Source organism: Carassius auratus, chromosome 30 (genome assembly GCF_003368295.1).
Source record: "Carassius auratus strain Wakin chromosome 30, ASM336829v1, whole genome shotgun sequence".
NCBI lineage: Eukaryota > Metazoa > Chordata > Actinopteri > Cypriniformes > Cyprinidae > Carassius > Carassius auratus.
The window spans coordinates 22,908,937-22,924,649 of record NC_039272.1 but is presented as its reverse complement, the minus strand read 5'-3'; the positions used below and the strand labels follow the sequence as shown (position 1 = coordinate 22,924,649).

At 36.7% G+C, this 15,713-nt stretch overlaps 1 protein-coding gene across 4 annotated transcripts in view; it reads right to left on the bottom strand.

Moving 5' to 3' along the window:
* Nucleotides 1–15,713, bottom strand: part of rxrab (retinoid x receptor, alpha b) — a 55,433-nt gene that overhangs the window by 10,211 nt on the left and 29,509 nt on the right. For 3 of the 4 annotated variants that reach the window (XR_003276633.1, XR_003276632.1, XM_026212262.1), the window contains exons 3-6: nucleotides 11,501–11,748; nucleotides 3,265–3,415; nucleotides 2,604–2,783; nucleotides 375–538 (exon numbers count right to left, since the gene is read on the bottom strand). Coding sequence is in view for 2 of the 4 variants with exons in the window: in XM_026212262.1 (XP_026068047.1) it covers nucleotides 375–538; nucleotides 2,604–2,783; nucleotides 3,265–3,415; nucleotides 11,501–11,748 (743 nt within the window). In the remaining 2 variants the exon portion in view is untranslated. Of the gene's footprint in view, nucleotides 1–374; nucleotides 539–2,603; nucleotides 2,784–3,264; nucleotides 3,416–4,985; nucleotides 5,541–11,500; nucleotides 11,749–15,713 lie in introns of those variants that run through there. The other variant, XM_026212263.1, reaches the window with a different exon arrangement.

Sequence of the window (15,713 nt, the reverse complement as noted above, 5' to 3'; positions counted from 1 at the left end):
TTCTGCAGTATGTCCCCTCTCCAGGGGTCTGTATAGAGGCCTTCAATGCCAAAGTGCATTGCTATGTACCCGAATCCATCCACTGGGAGTTGGGATTGTAAAAATAGCTCTTCTTATTCACAAACAGAAATAATCAAATTTGCCTCTGACTCTTTCTTGGACAGCTGCAAAACTCTTAAAACTGTCTTTTTGTACATCTGCACGCAGGCTGGAGCCTTGCTTCAGTCTTGACATTCAGAACATGATTAAGCCCGGCTCGCTCACTGAGGACCAATTGTGAAGTGTAACTCTGAAACAGCACATTTCAGATGAGCCAAATGTTCTCCATAAGTTGAATGTCACCGAGTGAGATTTAGAGGGAGAGATTGGCTTACAGAATTGGCAGGCGCACTCAGGTTGGCCTCCACGTAGGTCTCCGTCTTTGGTTCCACTGCCAGTTCGGCATCCAGAATCTTCTCCACGGGCATGTCCTCATTGGCACAGCTGCCGAACTCAGCCTCGCTCCGCTCCTTCGCCCGCTGTCGCTCGTCCTGAACAGCTACACACGTGCAGGAACAGAATTAGAACGGCTCACATGTGCAATACGTACAGTTACATACACAAACAAAACCGTGACCTTGCGCACAATAACACGCAGCTGCTTTTGGTTTGCTCTTAATCTACACGTTTCCACAAAACAGCTCAGGCTGTTTTTCATCGGGCTGCATGTGCATCCAGACCATTATTCACCGACTTCAGAGGGCTGAGAGTTGAGGAGGTCAGCCTACGTTTTGTAGTGACGTTATTAGTATACGGCTCTTTAAAATATGTATATTTTATTTGGGTGCGATCCAGCGCAAACATGATCCTGTGCTTCTATTCAGTCTATGGACAAAGTCACGGGCAATAAAACCGTCGCTCGTTCAAATGATTGGTTATGAAGGTTGACAAATGCATCGGTCTGTGTGTGTATGTGAATTTTAATGTGAGTTGTACACAGTAAATACTGTGTGCATGTTTGGCCTGGTTCGGAGGGGGAGCCAGGTCTAAACCACACAGACGGTCTACTGTGGTCTGGACCTGGTGGAAATGAGCCCCGTCTGGCTTGCCGTCAGGCCGCGGACCATTTCAGCTTTCCCTTCTGTCTGTAAAAAGCCTTGTTTTATGACTCTCTTTCTGTTCGACAGAAACCACTAGCAGATCATGAGGGGAATTCTTGAGTGGGAGCCGTGGAGGTCAGCTGAAGGATAAAGCTTTACTCCAGGAGTCACTGAGAGGTGAGGAGAGAGGCACAAGGAAATTATTTCAGCTTTATCGTCCTCAGAAACAGAAAGACAGAGAGTGACTCGTGGGGGAGAAGTGTGTCAGGTTACCTCTTTCTCAGAGGCCTCGGTATAGGGGGTCTAGCCTTGTTCTCTAGACTATTTTAATAGCTTGAAAAACAGACCTAACATATTCATATCAGGCTTATTCTTCATGGCATTCTTCTACTCTTTTGAGAACAGATTTCCAAACTGAACTGATAGCACAAAATAATAAACTTGATAACAACTGTCCTCCGTTAATACAACACGTTGTGTTAGACATAAACATTGAATATATGCAATATCAATTTCCACATGCTAAACTTGTTTTACTGGTGTACACACTGCTGCCGGTTGTGTACTGTGTTTTCTATTTGTGTATTTTTCTACAGTGTGTTATTTAGTGGTGCCTGGATGGGAACCATATTACTAGAATGAATATTAGTCATATTTCTGAAATGCGCATGCCCACTTTGTGGTCAAACAGAAGGATACAGCTTTTCTGTCTATATAGGGTTTTAACTACTTCAGAAGATTTTTTTTTCAGTTTCAAGGGTCAGGTTTTTGAAAATTTTAATTTTTAAATGCCATTTCACACATGCATCATTGACTGGGTCCGCAATTTAAGAAACAGAACATGAGGGATAGTATTATGAACATCAAAACGCTTATAGTATTCCTCATTTGTAAGCTGCTTTGGATAAAAGTATCTGCTAAATGTATAAGCGTAAATCATATTCTAGTAATAAACAATGAATGGTTTACATGCTTCCCAGCTACTGGATATATTGAAATTCATGTAGTATTCTGAATAAATTATGACAGGTACATTCTATTCCCAGTATTCTCTGGTGGCAATAGTGGAAATGCAATCTCTTGCAATCTAATGTAATTACTTTTAGACGACTCTAGACTTAAAATGTGTAATTTAATCAACACATTAATCAGTCGCCTTCATTTTCTTGATAACAGCACACAGGAGTGCAATGAACTGCAAATGGTAGGTCATTAGTGCTTTCAGCCATCTGTACTGTGAATTGATTCATGTTGATTTCTTTAAAAAGAATCTGTCGCTTCCAAAAACTGTGTTGCTTTTCAAAACCGCCTGTATCTCATAGCATTGATGGTTCCTTTTAATTTGGACATAAGCAGAGAAAAACGAACATTAGATATTCAGAATCAGATAATGTCAAAACACTGGAATATTTGCTCTGTTTGATCATGTTAAAGAGTTAATGATCGATCCATATTCAGAGTAGGATCAAATTCTGATATTCTAATTCTCTAAATGTGCTCAGTCACTAAAAGAAAGAAACGCACCTTCTCTCTTCATTCCCATGGCTAAGCACTTCTGGTAACGGCAGTACTGGCAGCGGTTGCGTTGGCGTTTGTCAATTATACAGTCCTTGTTGTCTCGGCAAGTGTACGTCAAATCCTTTCTCACCGTTCTCTTGAAGAAGCCCTTACAGCCCTCGCAGCTGTACACCCCGTAGTGTTTACCTGCCAGCAGACACATGCTTTAGTATTCTTCCCAGCAGGGCTATCTTTAATTGGCATTTAATATCAATAATTTAACAGCACCACATCTGTTTTTGTCACACACTACTCTAAAAGACAGAATATATAGCCCAATTCTGCAATACTTGATTCTGATTGGTCAGTTTGAGCATTCTGTGGTCATACAGTATTGTATAATCCCACGGTTGTTCCTCTTATATTAATCTGCAGGCTCTTTCTTCTCACATAATAAACTGATAAATACTATTTTCAATTAAATTTATATGTTATGTGCTTTCTTCATTTGGTAAGTAAATGGGAAATATAAATACTTATTTATTTATTTATTACTAAAAAATCATGCTGCTCATAGGTTATTGTGATAATTTAGCTATTTTGTTCTGTAGTAACAGACACTATTATTATTATAATTTTAAAATCATCTAAGTATGTGTGTTCCAATGTGTGTGTGTGTGTGTGTCACCTGATGAACGGTCTCCGCAAATGGCACAGATGTGTTTAGTGAGGGAGAGGGATGTGCCTGTAGGCTGCGCTGGGACCTTCATCACCCCATTCAGACCCAGAGGGGGTTTAATGTCCTCCGAACTACTGACTGCATTCATGGGTGAACTGAGCTAAAAAACCAAACAAAAACAGATATTGAACCATTAAGAAGTTGCTAATAACTGAATTAATGGACTGATAGAAATGGGAGTAAATCACATCCCCTGAGATCATTACTGTCTATAAACAAACACACTGTGACTGTGTAACTCGTATAATTTATATATGACACAAAGAGAAAAATTCCAGATATTATGCATACGCTACTGTTCAAACGTTTGGGGCCAGTGTTTTTATATTTTAAAGACTCAAATTCTCTCCAAGGCTGCATTTATTTGATCAAAAATATAATGATACTGTGAAATATTCTTACTATTTAAAATGACTGTTTTTTATTTTAATAAGATAAAATGTAATTTATTCCTGTGATGGCAAACCTGAATTTTCAATGAATTTTAAGTGTCACATGAGCCTTCAGAAATCATCCTAACATGCTGATTTGCTGCTCAAGAACCATTGCTTATTATTATCAGTGTTGAAAATGGCTCCTTAGTATTTTTGTGTTATTTATTATTATTATTTTTTATTTATTTACATTAATTGAAACTGCAAAAGACCAGCATTTATTTGAAATAGAAAGAAAAAAACTTCCTGACCCCAAACTTGAATGGTAGTGTATAGTTCCACATTAACATGTCTGTTGGAACAGAATCAGTTACACATGCTTAATTATCCAGAACTGAAGTCTCAAAAACTGTGATGACAGATGAGCGGCCCTCTGAAAGACACGACAGACACGCCTACAGGAAACATTATGATGAAAGAATGTTCGCTATGTTTTTCTTTGGTAATTCTTGAGAGGCTGTATATGAATAAAACTGTACAGCTTCCTGAAGCGAGGAAAACATTCAAATGATTCACGAAGGAAAGTGCAAACGATTCACCCCAACTAAACATAACAATAATTACAGTTTTTGTCAAAAAAGAACAAACAAACAAAAACAAAAAGAAAACAAAGACAAAGTGCATGACTTATGAGTATAATATAAATTAGAATGTGTTGAAATGTCAAAAAAAAAAAATGTAAGAGATTTGCTTCATGGAGAATTAAAAACTGTGTTCATTTGAACAAAACCCCTCTCCAGGCAAACTTAAATTGTGTCAGTGTCATTTTGTTCACACAATCAAAGAAAATCTGACTCATGATAAACGTTTCTTGTTGAAAACACATGCCCACACCTGTGGTCAGTACTATTGGTGTAAACTAAATGACATCACTGTCCTGCATACAGAAATTCATCTTTAGCATTACATAATATGATGCATTAACATGAAGCTTTTAACCCTGAATTCTTACTCCCACAGGTAGGGATAACATATAAATGTGACCTAAATTTGTTTAATGAGATCCTGACAGTTGACTTTTTACAACAAAACAATACAATAAATCTAAATGCAAATTCAGCCAAAAGTACTTCACAAACTATGCCATGTATATACATACCGAAAACAAAAGAGCTACCGATGCAATTGTGATAATAAAGGAGTGGCGGGAACCCAGATACATACCAAAATGCACACACCTGCACATACGTTTACAGTCACATGCACCTGCACACACACACACACACACAGATCTACCTGCTGCCGTCTGCTTCGTTTTGCATGCAGGCATGGCTCTTTTGACATGTCCTGTTCAGTGGCATAATCTATCTTAAGGGGGCTCTTGTCAAATCCTGGTGGGGCACGTGAGCGTACACACACATACACCCCCCACTATTTTGGGTAAACTGTAATTCAATATGTTCCTGGCTTCTCTGTGTGCCAGTGCCACGGGACAGTAGCATCTAGATTTAGACCAGAAACAGAGAGCATATTAACAGTCTTAACTTTAAGCCCTGAAATAGAGTCTCAGATCCCCACATTTACACACTCCAGGATCAGTAATCATGAACCATCCCTAAAAATGCATGAAAAAGTTACCAGCCAGATAAAATACGAAAAATTGTAATCAAACAAAATCGTACAAAAGTAGCTTGAAAAGTAAAGCATGGCTCTAGAAACAACAAGGTTATGGGATGTATTGCCAGGGACTGCATGAATATACTTATTAGATTATATATTTTGATGACAGCAGCTGTCAAATGTGTAAATGTAGGAATTGGAGGTGCAACATAAATATGTTTAAACTGAGGTGAATCAAGTGGAATTCCTCACATGGTGGAAGGGAAAAAGCATGACCAATAAACAAAGCAGAAAACAAAACAAAACAAATACATTTAACAAAGCCTACAAAAAAAAAAAAAAATCAACCCAAAACAAAACAAGTAAAACAAAACCAGAAGAAAAACAACATGAACCAAGGTAACAAAAAAAGGCAAAACAAAACAAAACACATTTTAAATTATAAATAATATACTTTAAAATGCAGACTTTTTATTTATTTTTTCTTCTTCAGTGAACTGAATTTGACAGAAAAGATTGTGTGGAAAAGATCAGCTTTGACATTTCCATAATAATTCTCTTTTGTGTAATGTGAAAAAATGTGGGGCAGGATGCTTCTGGATTAAAATAATTAGGTAGTAGCATGACTTTTCATACAACATATGCCAATTCAGGCTGGGAAAATGTACTCTATTTTATAGTGCTGTGGAAAAAGTGAATAACTAACATTTTCATAACCATGAGAAGCATCTATGATGTCCAAATTAAAATAAGTAGCATGTCCAGTGAGTGGAGACAGACATAATGAAAAGAAGAAAAAAAGTATATTATCGTGTCTTACACTGTAGAGCCCACAGGAGCTGTTCCAAGACAGATCACATGTACCATATGATCATCTCAGCCTGCTGCTTTGAGTGTATTTCAGAATTTCAGAATTGTTCAGTCTATCACAGTCATGAGATGCTTTGCACATTAGAGCCATAAACATCCTTAAAATATCATCTGCACTTTGAATCATGCTACAAACCTTTCTCTATATGATGCATGAATATTTGTCTTAAAAAGTTATGGGAGATTTAACACAAATGCATTTTTACAAATGTATGCCTATATTAACATTTGAGATAGGATTTTAAACAAAAGGGTTTTAATTTCCCAAAGAAAATGTGAGTGAAAATGTGAACTATATTTGTTACAATCCTGAACCTGAAAGTATGAGAGTTTCTTTAAAACAAAAATCTAATTCTCTATTTTACCAGGTAGTACACTTCTTTTTAGAAGTTTGGGATCACTATAATGTTTATTACATATTTAAATACAAAACCGTAAAAAAAAAGAGAAATGTTTCTAGAACACCAAATCAGCATATTAGAACTGAAGAAGTAATGATGCAGTAAATTTTACATCACAGGATTTGCATAATTGTTATTTTCACTTGAAATGATATTTCATAATATTACAGGTTTACTATGTTTTTGATTAAAAAAAAAGCAGCCTTTGTGAACTAGCCCAATCGCCTTTCCAGGAGGTTCCCCAATAAAAATTGCGTCCCGTGGTTAAAATACAAATTTTTTTGGCAGGGTTCCCTTGGTAAAATTTGCATTTTAGTGGCTAAACATTACATGATTTGTATTGTGGTCGCTTCAAACCGCGGACATGAAAAATAACCGCAGACTTGGCAACACTGTTTGGCCTTTACTTCCCAGAGCCGCACAAAACCGATTTCAAAATCGCAGGCGATTTTTACCGATTTTGAAAGCGATTTTGTTTTAGTTGACGGTGGACTATGGCTCTTTGTAGTAAATGCCGCTCCACCTGAACCAGTGTTGCCAAGTCTGCGGCTGTTTTTCATGTCCGCGGGTTGAAGCGCGTGTATTTTAACCCTGGGACGCAATTTTTTATCAGGGTAACCTCCTGTAAACGCGTTTGGGCTAGTTTTGTACTAGTTTTGAGAAGCACTGGGCAGGATTTGTTTTGAAAACCTGGCAACCCTGATCTGAACGCATGTGCTGGAGATATACTTCTGATATACTTCTGACTTTACTGACGAGATGCGCATGAAAATTGCATTAGTTTTTTTTTTTTGCACAGCCCTACTTTAATAAAACAACTTTAAATCGTAATAATACTTACTCCTAATAAAAAATAAAAATAAATAAACACCATTGGTGAACATAAGAGTGTTTTTTTAAAAAACAATTAAAACTTACTAATCCCAAAATTTTTAACAGTAGTGTATATGGACAAAAGTAGAAGCTAACTGGACGTTTGTGTATCTGTCTGTGTGTATGAGGAGAGTCGACTGGCTGGGTGTTAAAAGAGTTTCATTCTGACACACACCACATGGCTAAGCTGCAGTTTTTAACAAGCCAGCTCATTTCCTGTGCGATTGGGCCCTGACCAGGCCCCAACCAGGCCTCTTCTGAACCCATTTAGCATGCCAATAAAAAGTAGAATGCCCATGTGGCACACTAAGGCCATGTTTGACACCATGCGGTCAGAGATCAAGCACTCTGACGGGGCTAATGAGGATGAATGGGGGCCAGGGCACCTCCAAGACGCCTCTCCTTAAGCCCATACACCATTATTTAAGGCAACACCATTAATGTGAAACTCCCCCTTCCCCATTTAGTAGCCAAATTAAAGCTGTCTGGCATGAAACTTAGGTGGGGGAAGAAAAAAATGAAGTCCATTGTGTTTATGCCAACCCAAACTTGTTGTTAATAGGAACTTGTTTCCATTTCAGTGTACAACAGTTACGACTGAACACTTCACTACTGGTTGTAGGAGGGAGTCGATATGAGAAAAAAAATGTTAAGACAAAGCCCTCCACAATAACATGTTTATAATGAGTATAGCATGTGGTTTATCTTAAACTGTATTGCAGGGATTTCAGTTCTCATATACCATCTGGTGTCTGATAAAACCCAATGGTCTTCAATTGAATTTATAAAAGGCTGTTATTTGATATGACTTGAATTACACTAAATGGTTTTACTGATTCTCCAATGACTCTGGCAGGCACTCAGTGATTTCACGGTGCCAAAGTCTGAGTCGAATCCATCTCGCTTATCTCTACAGATTTAAAGTTATACGTTAATGATTACATCTGTAATTCAAACACACTCAAATAAAGCGTTTCTACAACTCCAGTGCAATGAAAAAAAAAATCCAGTGTTCGAAACATTTGTTCGGTCAATTATATTATCATATCATACACTGCCAAAATATTGTCCTCAAATGAAAACTGTCTATTATGAAGAGTATGCAATTTACTTTCTTGTATTTAACCTCAAAGACAAGCATTTAAAAATGTAATATGATGTGAAATATTCTATAAAAAGGTAATATTTTATAAACAGAAACACTCAAACATTCAGAACTGTCTTTCTATAATTCTTCTCAAATCAGAGCTTTAAACGTCGATATTATATAGTATCATAACGGCAAAAGGTAACATCTAAATGATTTACTTTCTAATTTTTTTATCAGATTTTTCCCCCTGTAGTAAATGAGAATGTATGCAAAGTTCTGAAAAGTACAAAACCACCAGGTTTGGTGTTCAAATCTTGAAAAGTCATTTTAAATTTAAAGCTGCAGTCCATAAGTTTTGCCCCTTTGTCGCCTTTTATGTTTGAAAACCTGGAATTGCAGTTCCTTGCAGAATCATATTCCATGCTTGGGTTGTTTTCCAGTGCAGATGAATCTGTTTTGAGGTGAATGTGTAGCTGTCAGTCACCGCACCGCTGTGGATATTCACTGTACTTAGTAATCACATATTCTAGCCTAAGTCTTGGAATATATGACCCAAATAAATTCTTTTAACTCAAATAGCAAACTATGCTCCCATCAAACTGGGGTGCATTTCCCATACAACGACGTAACTCGCTGATTAACCACCATAGTAAGATGCATTGTTGTTGAAACAAACTAGCTAGTTATCACTGTTTCCCAAACAGGGTCGCATCTCCGTCGTTTGAAACACATTAGTTCAACAACACAGAGCCATTGTTAATGACGTCACAAGCATGTGGTGGAGGAATAACTCCACCTATTTAACCGATTAGACTGATGACTATTTTACAGTTTTTTGTTCCCTGGTATTTAGCTTTATTTCATGTTTGATTCTCCGCGGGTTCCCTCTTACGTCATAACCCTGGGGGTTCCCTTAGGTATTTGTGCTTATGTGCACTATTCAGAAACGGCGCTTTTAGAGGAAGCGCAAACATACATAGAATAAAATGCATTTATATTTAGATAGAATGGAATATATATATATATATATATATATATATATATATATATATATATATATATATATATATATATATATATATATATATATATATATATATATATATTGCACTTCATGTTAGCTTGGTTATTGTGCCCGAGAGCATATTTATTTAAGCCCATATCCCTTTCTAACAAGAAACTATGCTTCTAACCCCAGGTCGAGGGCTGTAGTTCCAACCACGTAAGTTTGCGATGCTGTTTGTGAATGTTCGTTTGAACTATGGTTTCGGGAAACACCGAATCGCTGAACTGTGTTGGTAACGACGGAACTTGCGACAATAGTTGGCTAATGATGCTTTTGGGAAACACACCCCTGGTTGTCTTTAAAATACACATCTTGTATAAACCCAGGCTATCTGTAATCGTTTAATTTAATTCACGTGTTTCATATAATCTTTCTTGATTACAATCCCATCAAAATGATATTTGACATTTAATTATTCCAGCTGCTGTGGGAATAGGCTATAGTTAAACGATCCCACACCTGCAGCATCCTCACATGCGATAACCTAGTAGCTGGGACAACGTCTTTATGTTTAAAGATGTGATGTAATGACGCAGTGCCATGTTTGAATTTCCTAAAGTTAGGCGATAGTTTTGAACACTGGCTGGTTACGTACTTGCACATATATTGATTTTGGATAATTCTTTTACAAAAAAAAAAGTTAGAGACTGCAGTTTTAATAATCTTTATGTTTCCTAGTCTATTCGTTAATTATTCAAATCCAGCATGAAGTTTATTTTTGACAAAGCTACATGTTACAAAGAACACGATCAGAAATAATTCCGCCTGCATTATAATAATTTTTTCATTTTACTCAACCGTGCAAAAGAAAGCTCTTCCATAAATACTTGAGCACAAATTCCTACTTTAAGTGTTTATCTGTTTATTTCCTATCTATGTAGCCTTGAAATAAACCTGAACCACCTACACATATGCTTAAATATAACAGATTAAACCTAGCTAGTATCCTGGAAACCAAATGTAGACAATAATAATAAAAAAGTGGAATTACATCACTTGGAAACTGTAATATTTCTTGCATGATGTCTCATAAAACCCAGCTCATATTGAGAGGGATTTAACAGAAATCCAATAACACCACCAAATTTTACAAGTAGCTGCATTTTCCACCAATGAAACGCTAAGCTATGTGTTATTAAATAAAACCCAGTCATAAAGCCAATAGCACTGATGCTGAATTGATTAGATTTTCTGTGAATAAGCAGAAGACTGCAGTGTGCAAGAAAAGCTCATTTGCTGTGATTTTTCAAAACATCACTAAACTCTGATTGCTAAAATTAATGAGGTAAACGGTGTGTATGCATGTGTGTCCCATATGGAAAATGCAATGAAACTATTTATGCATTTCTAAAGACCTTGAATGTCCAGACTTTATAATTGCTGGCATTTTTCACCGCTGAGAAATTTTAGCAGAGCTTTTTGAGCTCTGAGTTATGCAGACAGCCCTTGCCACTACTGCCAAATCAATTACATCTACAATGAACAAGCAGATGATCATGTCTCATTGTAGGAAACATTTAAAAAAAAAATTAAAAGCAAATTTTCAAAACCCTGCTAAATTGTCTGATTGATTAAGTAATAGAGGTAATGATTCGAATAAATGTTTGTGTCCGTCGGTGTGATTTTGTGCATCACGAACTCGTGCAATCAAACTCATTTGAGCACTCAGATGCTTTAAAATAGATCTTTAATTTCCAGCAGAGTTCAGGTCAAGTTTAGCCAATTCAGCAGGAAAATTCAGTATAAGTTCAGCCCGAGCACACCCAAGAAAAAAAATATTGATCAGCTGCAGGCCTCTGAAAGAATCTGCAATAGGACTCGACGCTGCTGCCCACAGCAATCAGTGCTAAAGCTCAGAAATGAGTCCAGAGTAAGTGCAGTGACGTCTTACCTGTGGGCTCAGGCTGGGTCTGAAGGTCATGCTAGTGGAGGGGTGGCCCATGGGTGAGTTGATGATGGGGAACGGCGAGGGCAGGCCATTGATGGGCGAGCTGAGGGTGCTGATGGGCGAGTGCAGCTGACCCTGGCTGGAGTTCATGGCAGAAGGGCCGAGCAGGGGCGGGTGGAGAGGATGGTTACTGATGCCTCGGTGACCCGAGGAGGAGCTCAGAGGAGATGACGAGAGCTGACCAGAGGAGTCTGCAGGACGGCGAGAGGAAAAAAGTGTTAACCCACACAGGAAATTTCAGGAATATTTTGCTTTGTGAGGTAAACAATGGCATTGGGGTTTGGTTCGGTCTTTTTACAGAGCAGCTGAATGGATGAATAATGTGGAAAAATGTTTAAGAATGTGAACTTGATGTACAAATACCTTTTTCATTTTAAAAGTTCTTATCTCGAAAAGGCACAATTTCCTTTAATTTTAGAAATATAAGAGTTTAATGTACAATGTAAATATTTCTTCTGCTCTTCAAACATTTCACTCTTGTCCAAAAAGACCACATACTCAAACTAAACAGCAAGTTTTTTTTCTTTCAAACTGTGTGGCAAGAAAAACAATTACATTATGTAATTACAAATAACATAGTCACGTTATATTAAACTATATGATAAAATAATACAAATAAACAGATGATAAATCAACCATATTACAGTTATTTTCAATGCAGAAGAAGACAAGTGTAAAAAACATTAATTATCATGAAACGAGTAAAAACTTTTATTTTATTACAAACAAATAAAATCTATTTAAAATCGAATGTTCTCTTGAACTTTTTATTCATCAAAACATCTCGGTCTCAAGGTTTTCACAAAAAAATGTTGGTCACAAAAATATTAAGCAGCACAACTGTTTTCAGCATTGATAATAATAATACATTTTTCCTTATCCACAGAGTATTATCATGATTTTAAAGGACCACGTGACACTGAAGACATAAGAAAACAGTTAATTAAAATTGTATAATATTTCACAATATTGCTGTTTTTACAGGATTTATCATCAAATAAATGTAGCAATAGTTAGCATGAAATACCTTATTTTTCCCCAAAACATTAATTATCATGTATTTAGTGTAATCATGTTAATCATGTGTGAGGCCTCTTACACACTCTGTATGCTCTTTTTGTGTGTGTGTGTGTTTGCTCTTCCATATGCACTTATATACAGTACAGTCAGTTGTTTTGTTGACACTGTTTGCTCTGATAACACAGTGGACTTCAGCCACAACTTGCCTTCTCTTTACAGAGACAGTAAACACACGCTGAGGAAACACAGAGGGCTTAATTACTCATCCTTGTTTTCCCCCCACAGCTACAAGACCTTGAGTGAAATGAACACAATATCAGTCTTTCTATACATCCAGAAGCACATATCAGGAAAAGGTCAATGTTCAAGTGTCATAGCAAATATCATAGTGAAACATCATTATAATCACACCAGCTCATTTTCCCACTCTGTCTATTGTGAAACTTTCTGAAGGCCATTATTAGTCACTCTCGGGAAAAAGAATGTCTGTAATATGATTTTGATTCGTGTCTATTGAAAAGGCATGAACACAATCAAGTTATTCTGTTGAAATCAGCCAGGTTCTTTTATAAGACGTGTCCTAACAAGTCCAGAGAAAAGTCCACTGAAATGTAGTCTACAGCACTTACCTTAAAACAAGTCTACAGTAAGTTTAAGTTGATAGAATATCCATATAGGTCTGAATAGTGCTGGGCTGAATGATGCTATAAGATGTAAATCACTAATGTACACCTACAGGTACAGACATTAATACATTTTTCTATAAATACTAGGGTAAATATATGTGTGCTGTTATCAGCTTCTAGTTATTAACAAATGACAATGTCAAAGACGTAAAAATGTGAAGAAAAAAAAACAGAGTGCGGTGTGTCCCAGATAAGACAAAACTTGCTGTTTGAAAACAGAATATATACAGTATGTGCATGTATATTGAATTTTAGAGTCAGTACAATCTGTTTTATAATATAAGTTTGACTGTTTGGCTTCTTGCTTTCCACTCAAATGTAAAATAATGAAGCTGTTTTTGCATTTACGACTTACTTCAGTTGTTCTGGGTAATCGTATCTTTTGGTTTGCATTCACCAAGTTATAAATAAAAGGAGAAAATAAGAACCGTTAATTTGTAAAATACTGAATTCACTGGATTATCAAAAGGCCTGATTCTGTTACCATGATATAAAAATCCTCCCAGAAAAGATTTATAAAAAGATTTATACTTAAAAATGATATTTCTGTCATCATTTATGTGTCTCGTGTCATTCCAGACCTCCTTCTTCTCTTCACAAAAGAAGCTATTTTTAAAAAAAAATGTTGGTAGCCAAACAGTCACCACTGGAAAAAAAAAAAAAAAAAAAAAAAACACCCTGGTATATCTTCTTTTATGTTTCACTTTAGAAATAAAGTCAAACTGTTTAGGAACACATGAAGGTGAGTAAATGATGAATTTTGGCTGAACTATCCCTTTAATGATGCACATAACAACGTGAAGCCAAGCCACTGAAGGATCCGAGAAGCTACAGTAAGTTTAAGATTTGTCAGGTTGGATTTCCGCCAGGAATTCTTTCCGCCAACCCACACCAGCCCTGCAGACTGTCAGCAGCATTTGTTCATGAGAAGACTCAAAAGTGGTGAATGGACATGTTGAATAGTACAAGAACTCATGTTTCCTTTCAAAGATCTGGCGGAGAGCCCTCAATGGACAGTTTAAATGGGTTTTGATCTGGCTTCCCACCCCATCTACATGACAGAGTAAGAGTCTGCAACAAATGATTACTGGCAATGTGTGTCTCTGATGACACACCACACACATGAACACACTATACAACAGCCTACAGCGTTACACAACTTGTGGGCACAGGTACATACAGGCATGCAGACTACACTCACATAGACTATGAACATCAACACACACCTACACACACATTCCAAGAGCACTGGAAGAAGATTTCAGATCATAAACAAGGTGTGTAGGAAGATCATTAGACAGCTCAAAGTGTAGTCCCTCCCACACACACATGCTCACACACTTACACACCACAAAACTAATTCTGAACGAGAATCTGGGCTATTCTGAGGAACAGAGAATTGTGGTTTTCTCCCAAAGATGACCACATGCTGACAGCAAGATTTACAGCTCAAATTCTTCCACTGAGAACTGCAGCATAAGTATGACTTAGAAAAACCGGCCTACAAAGTTTGGTCTAGGATTTACTCTGAATTGATTTTTTTACTTAAAAACTGCTATTAAATGTAAGAAATGGCAAGTAGCACACTGAATTAAACATGAGCACTTGAAAGACTGACATGGTGTTTTCTTGTAAAACACACTCTTAACAATTTTCTGAAAAACTCAAGTATATGTCCAGTTTCAAGCTAAACTCATGGAAAACACAAACTCGCCATTACTATCTCAACCCTGGGTTTTGGCTCTGTTTTATTTGAATACAGACAAGCAGTAGACTCTTTGTGTCAATTGAGAAAATGATCTGGTCTTATCACGTAAACACAACAATCTTGACTCGACCGCTGTATAAATACTGCCACACAAAATGTTTACTCAATCACCACAAACACCTACTCACTGAAATGTAAATCAAGGGCGGGAGATAAACAGACGAGGGGATAAGGATATACCGCCAGCCTAAGCAAAATGGATTTGAGCAAAACAACGTTACAGTTCACTAATGAGGCAGCGAGGAGCGAAGCACAGGCCTGATTAGTCGGAGGATGAGGGATGATGTGAAGCGCTGACACACTGCTGAACCACATGGACACACAACTCACAATGCTACTGAACTTGAAGCACAGAAAGAGTGAGATTTTTTTAACCTTCTAATATGTTTGAACTTTATTCTACAAATCCAGATTAAAAACACAGTGAGTTGTGTATTTACCGACTTCACTGCTATTTTTATTTCATATGAGCCATTTATTATTTATTATTTTTCTATTTATTTTATTTGACCATTTAAATGAGTGATATGTAAAGCACTTTGAATTTCCATTCTATTATTTATGTAAGATATAAAAACTTTGCCTATTTAATTGTACTTTATTTTAGCATTATTTATTTCTTGACATTATGTTATGTTGGGTGTTATGTTTTTTTTTTTTTTTTTTTTTGTGTACTCACCAC